At 33.4% G+C, this 7,085-nt stretch overlaps 1 protein-coding gene across 1 annotated transcript; it reads right to left on the bottom strand.

Moving 5' to 3' along the window:
* Positions 1 to 4,178: 4,178 nt before the first annotated feature.
* On the bottom strand, positions 4,179 to 4,772 carry LOC113874435. The gene has a single exon (XM_027512657.1). It carries the CDS (start codon positions 4,770 to 4,772, stop codon positions 4,179 to 4,181), a length of 594 nt encoding a protein of 197 aa, XP_027368458.1.
* Positions 4,773 to 7,085: the final 2,313 nt, after the last annotated feature.

The following is a 7,085-nucleotide window of genomic DNA, read 5'->3' as shown; positions in this document are numbered from 1 at the left end:
TAAATGACTTAAACAGGAAATTAATTTAGAAAATTCAATTGACAAAATGTGTTAACTCCTAATTTGTCCATATTAGTTTTATCACAAATCTTCTTAAAATTTAATACCTCAACCTTTCTTGGAATTAGGTTAATTAGAATAAGCGTCAATCAACCCTAAATTCTTATATGAAATTAAGCAAATTATATGGGCTCTAACTTCTAATCCTTAAGATTAAGTAACCTTAGAATTAAACTTAGAATTAAATAAATCAAGTTTTGAACCCTTGTTAGAAAATGAAATAGAGTTTGATTAAGCAATACCCCGCATTTAATCCTTAACTTAGTTTCAAGTTTCAAGAGATTGGGGAAGATGACATTCAACAAAGGAATTCGTACTAATATTAAACCCAGGATTTCAAGAACTTATATGAACTTCATTAGGGATTAACAGTAAAATTTAGCCCTCTATGAGAATGATTTTCACCATTACAAAGTTGAAAATCAATAAAGTTCAATGGAATCAAGGCAATAATCAAAAGAAAGTAAAAGGAAGTAAAAATTAAACCTAATATGGAACCTTGGCTGTCACCCAAGGTTTGACCTAAGCTTTGCAAAATGTTTCCCAGAATGGAAAAGTACTGAAATGGTAAAAAGATTCCTACCTTAAAAGTAAAAATCCTATTTTTGAAGTAGTTACTATCATTGTTGATAGTGTTTGCACACATCTCTATGACAATTTCCTTTTCTGTATCGTTCACTTTTACTAGTGAAAGTGATTATGCGCAGCGCGTGTAATTACTATGGCTAGTAATAGTGAACACACGAAGCTTAAAAATCTGGGCATATGTGCGTGTGTTTATTATGAGTGATGAAAGTAAACACGTGCATCCTTCGTGCACTGGGGGCTCTATGTAGTTTTCACTATCATCAGCGATAGTGAACACACGTAAGTCTGCACCTCTCTTTTGGCTTTGTAGTGATTACTTTTGCTCCTAAAAGTGATTACTTTCATCTGTCCCCTGAAAATGGTTTGTTGTAGTGATTACTTTGGTCATTGAAAGTAGTTACTTTCACTCAAATTTTTTCCAAGAGCCTAAAATTCATAGAATTTGTTTAGAAATTCTTGCACAATTATTCAAGTAAATAAAATTACAAAAGATATTTACAAAAATCAGTGTAAATTGAATAGAAATTGTCACGACCTCTTTTATAAGGAACTGAAAACATTATTTCTACATTACATACTTATTTAAGATAAATAAATAATAGAGAATATAAGTATGGAATTCACTTCTCATTCAAAATAAAGCAAAGTTTCTTACGACAAATATCTAACAGAACAACATGATATTACACTTAGTTCATAATGTTCAAAATACCAAAATTATACTACGTAGTTCCCTCTACATGAGGTCTCAAAATATAAGGAAAAAGGACTTTGATACATTATTACTCAACTCCAGCTTCTAACATTTCTTCACTGGTCCCTCAGCCTGTGAAGTAGATGCAACACCTGTTACATCTGCTCATGTACCACCATACAATCATCGCAGTACACATGCACACAACGACATAAAAAGAAATGTAAGGGTGAGCTTACAAAAAATAAAATAAAATCATATATGGAGAGCAAAATATTTCTCACAGCAATAGCTCCATGCATTTCCAGCCCATCTAATGCAGAACATGAAAACGGTTTCCAATTGGTTTCACAGCCTAAGTAATCCAGAAGGAACCGAGCCGGTCCGAGAGCAACCCATTCCGGTATCTGGATCAAGATAGCACAACACAATAGCTCAGCATGAACTTACCATTACACGTCTACCTACCTAAACATGTAACTCAGCTCTATAATGATGTAAAATATATATTTCAGCATGATGCACATCGCTAAAATTATTGTAACAGCTCAGCTAAAGTAAGTTTATAATAGATTAGCAAAAATCTCAGCATTGTAAATCAATTAATAGCAGTTACAACTTAGAAAATAGCTTTTATTCAATAGATCTAACAACATCATATCAAAATATCTTGAAATAGCATATTAAACCGTTCAAAACGTAGTTCATAGGTTAAAGTAAACTCCCCTTACCTTAAAACGATGATTCACACTAGATCTACTGAATATTACTTATTTTATAACAAGATTCACCGAAGATTAAGCTTTAGAACGAAGTTTCTCCTAAGAATACCATGAACTTCTATTAGAAAGAGAAGGAGAAGAGAAATGAACGGTAAATCTAGCTTCAAACTTAAAGAAACTTACTTCAAATCCTTCAGAATAGACGTAGAATCTTAGATCTGGCAAGAAATATAAGTTTAGGAGAGTTTAGTATGAGAGAAAATGGTGGTATTTGGCCTTAGAACCTTTGAGAACCTTGGATAGGGTTGAAGAAATAAAAATTTCGTGTGAAGCCCCCTTTTTATTGAAAATTTTCAAAATTTACTGTTCATTGCCGAAATTTATTATTTATCGCCGGAAACACTGTTTAGGACACTATTCATGCTGAAAATACTGTGCACGCGTACTGTACACGTATGTGACATCAGCCATGATGTCAGGATGATGTCACTGATGACATCAGCAGTCACTGTACAAATCCAATTTTTACTGTTCATACGTGATTTTACTATTCACATGCGGTTTTACCGTTCATTGACATTGTTCATACGGTACTATTCACTTTTTTTTTTTTTTTTATAAATAATTTCAAACTTTATCTAAATCTATTCCATTACCAAATAATCCTTCAATTAACATTTAACAAGTATAAAATATTATAGATTACTCAATAATAAATCACAAGCCTGACAGAAATTAAGAAAGCTATGATAATTGACCTAAATGAGATTTTTATTATATTTACAATTTCTAAGTTTATTTTTCTATTACAATCAATAAAAATGGTAAGCAAAATATTAACAAAATATGGATTCATCATAACCCCAAACTTAAACTTTTGCTTGTCCTCAAGCAAATCAAAATTCAAGTAAATTGAATGCGAAGGGTTGGATTGATCTAACTTTTTTTTTTTTCAAAAATTATCATTCTAATTTTAGACTCTAATTGGCACTTTCATTATCTCCAAAGTCATGGTTTCATTCAACAGGAAAATCACACTCATATTAATTATTTTCATGCAAAGTCCCACAAAACTAAAATAGAAATTCAGCAAGGCTTAATGTAATTCATATATTGCAAAGAAATTATCTAGCTCATTGGATAGTCTTTCACTCTTCGCTCGTCAATGTTTTAAGCTAAGTTTTTCCCTCAATTCATACATTTTTGCCTCACCCTGTCATATGTTTACCTATATTCTCATGAGGGCTTTGTTAGGAAAAAATGAAGTTGGGTTAGGTTCAATTTTGATCAAGGAGGGACAAAAAGCTAAGTCAATTTTCAAGAGAAAGGAGTTCTTTTAAGTGAGTGAGCACAACAACTTAGAATATAATGCATTAAATGATGTAGCTTAAAAGGTTCAAGCATTTTTTCACCATGTTTTTCATTGTTCTGCCTTTTGTAGGGACTTTTTTCAACATATGGCCCTTGTATATTTTTCTTTTCTCTTTCTCTTATGATCTTAGGCAATCATTTCCTTCTTCAAATTTAGAAAAGAATTTTTTTTTCTTTTTTTAAGATTGTATAATGTCCACCACCCCAAACTTAAGAGTTTGTTTGTCCTCAAACAACTACATTCATAATCAGCACCCCAGACTTAGTTTTTGCACTCAATCTTAATGCAACTGAGAAAGAACTTCCTCTCTTGGAGTAGGAAAAATAGTTATGCAGACTGAGTTTGGCTAAAAAAAGTAAAATTTGGAACAAGGTAATTAGCTACAAGAGTGTTATAGGGTGGATGAATGTGTGCAAATGAAGGCCTCAACTATCTAGATGAAAAATTGCATAATGCATATTCAATAAAAAGCAGGGCAAGTTTTAGAGGATGAATGCAAAAACACATGTAAAATGCACATAGAAAGGAAGTGTAAGACCTAATTCTTTACCATGGTAGAGATGATCATTACTTGTCAACATATGAGTACAATTAACCTTAGATAAAAATATGTTCAGAATGGTAATTATTTACCAAACAAAGTGTGATAAAGAGTTGAAGGGAAGTGCAATCAGAGCATAAAATCAGAAATACAACATTAAAGTACTTGAAAAACAGAAGAATAAGGTTAATTGTTTTGTATTTATAACATTAAAGCTCCACTTTCAGCTTCTAGTGAGAACATAACCATAAAGGCCTTAGCATTAACTGTGTTCTCCCACGCACTTTGACTTAAAAGTTTAGGAATTTCTGATGTCAATGCACCAAAGATCGAGGTCTTCTCCTTACAGTCCAACGAGACATGGTTGGTGGACAACCAATCCATTCCCCAAATCAAATCCAATTGGGAATGAGGCAAATAAATAAAATCTGCATCAAAGCTCCTACCATGTACCATCATAGAAAATCCCAGACACACCCAAGAGGTTACGACCAGTTTACCCGTAGGAGTAGTCACCACAACATTACATGGTAATTCAATTACAGACCAACCTAAGCATTTCACACAATCCACGGAAACAAACGAGTGCATAGCACTAGAATCAAATAACACATCTAATAACCTCCCTTTTATAACATATTTACCTCTGATCAACTCCTCAGATTGTAAAGCCTCCACTCCACTCATGGCAAAGACCTTTCGCGGAATGCTCAGCTTCGGCCCCGTGCTTTCTCTTAACTCAGGTCTCTGACTGGTACTCACACTGCCGCTCTTCTTAGAAGCATCCCTACACATATTTGTAGTGTGTCCTAGCTTTCTACAGTTACCACAGTTGGCCTATGTCTGTGGACAGTCTCGTAGCATATGCGACCCTTCAATCTGAAATATTTGAGTGGCCCTCTGAAAGAGCCAGAAATAGAGCCACCACTGCTTTCATTTTGTTACAATTGCTTTCATTTTGCCTTCTATTTTACCTCTCGTTTTGCCCTTCGTCTTGCTTTCAATTTGTTTTTCATTTTCTGGTCTTAATTTGCCTTCTGATTTTAATTTGTGTTCATTTGTATTATTGCATTCATTTTAATTAATCTGCAATGATTTTAGTCTGCGCTCGTTTTCATTTTCAATTCATTTTCAAGTTTGATTTTTTTGATTTAATTTATTTTTTCGAGTTTTGTTTTCCAATTCATTTTCTTTTTCTATTCCTTTGTTTTGTTTCATTTTTCTAGGTAAAAATATTTTTCATTTTTCATTCACTTCATTTCGTTTCATTTTTCTTTTGTCCATTCATATTTCTGGTTGTCATTATTTTTTATTCAATTCAATTTCAATTTACGTTTATATTTAAATTCTTAAAAACTACAAAATCTCCAATCTAACCACTGTTGCATGTTTAAAATTGGAAATAGAATGAATTTTTGTCCTTGTGAGATAATCTATGTTTGCTCTATATTGCAAAATTATTTGAGGAATCTAGTTTTGTTTAAAAATATTATGACAAGGTTGTCAACAACATAGAGACTCACCTTGCATATTCCAAAACATTTCCTAATATAACTTAAATCATTCATTGAACAAGCATGAATCAATTCATTACAATGACATGCATATCAAGTACACATCGATCACTCACACATGTACGCTCATTGTACACAAAATCAAATCACATCAATTTATACACGAGTACGCTCACTGCATGAGAAATCAAGGAAATGAAAGAAGGGTGAGAATCAAAAACCCTAGCTTAGAAAACATATCTTCAAACGCCCAAAACACGATCACAAGCTTCAAACTAGAGCACAAACGGCTTTGGAGGCAATTTAATCGGTGAAATAGGGTTAGGGGTCAAGAGAATCAAAGAGAAAGAGTGGGAAATGCATTTCTTGAATCCTAAACCTCTCAAATACCCTAAGAGTCGTGATATTCTCACTACAACGAGACATCTCTCGCTAAAATGAGACCCCTTCTCGTTACAACGATAATATCAGACAAAACTGCATTTCTTTTTCTGCATAATCTTACTACAGCAAGACTCTCTCACTACAGTGAGACTAAAACCAGAAAATACCCCTCTTTGTTGCCTTCTCACTATAGCGAGAACACAACAGAGACACCCAACTTGTCCAAGACATTCTCGCTATAATGAGAATACCCTTGCAGTTTAACCTCAGCATATATTTCTAATCAATTTTAGCCTAAACACAAGTGATGTTGAATAATATGAAATGATTGAAAGTTTGTGTGGAATGGCATGTTGAATGTGAATGTGGATGTGTTTGAATATGTTAGAAAACTATGAAAGTTCAGCAATACATTGGAGGTGTGGAAGATAGGGAGGTAGAAATACCTTGGAGAAGAGATGGTGGTGGTGACACCAATAATGAGCGTGGGTGCACCACAAGTCGCACACTCTCCTCTTGACTCAGCCTCTGACTAATACCTTTGCTTGGGGGCTAGTACCGCACACGTTGTATTCGTGGAGCGAAGGCTATCCAGCAATCATCTATGGTATGAAATTGAATAAGTCTCTGAGGTTGAGAGCATCAGAAATCTGTGATCATAGTGTCACAGTGAGCGTGACTACGTGCAGTAAGCGCACATATGTGTGAATTGTTTGATGGTGTAGTGAGAGCACTTGTGTGTAGATTGAAATGAAATGTTAAAAAGTATTACTCGTATCTGTTGATGCATAATTTAAAATTATGTTAGTAAATGTGTTAAACGTGCAAGGTGAGTCTCTGTACTTGTGTGTGATAGTGTAGAGTACTCACTCTTACATTTATTTTTTGGGTGACTAAGATGATCAGCACAGGGCTTAGTGAAGGGATGAATGAAACTGCTATAGGACTTAGAAAGTTATTTTGAAAAATCTAATATATTTGAATTAGTCCTGTAGCAATCATTTGATATAAATTTGTAATCCACCCTTATTTTAAAATACTTGATTGAACTATGTATTAAGAACTGTTGAATAAAATTTTTTCTTATTCCTATTTTTGTAAAATTTATTTATTTAAAAATTAAATTAAGATATTAACTAAAGGGCATATGAGCAAAAAGTGTTTGGAAAGGTAGATTGGATAGTAAAGTTAGTGTTGAGGGATGAATGAT

This window comes from Abrus precatorius, unplaced genomic scaffold, assembly GCF_003935025.1.
Source record: "Abrus precatorius isolate BTA unplaced genomic scaffold, Abrus_2018 Scaffold8, whole genome shotgun sequence".
NCBI lineage: Eukaryota > Viridiplantae > Streptophyta > Magnoliopsida > Fabales > Fabaceae > Abrus > Abrus precatorius.
The sequence above is the reverse complement of the archived record's forward strand: the minus strand, read 5'-3'. Positions and strand labels throughout refer to the sequence as shown.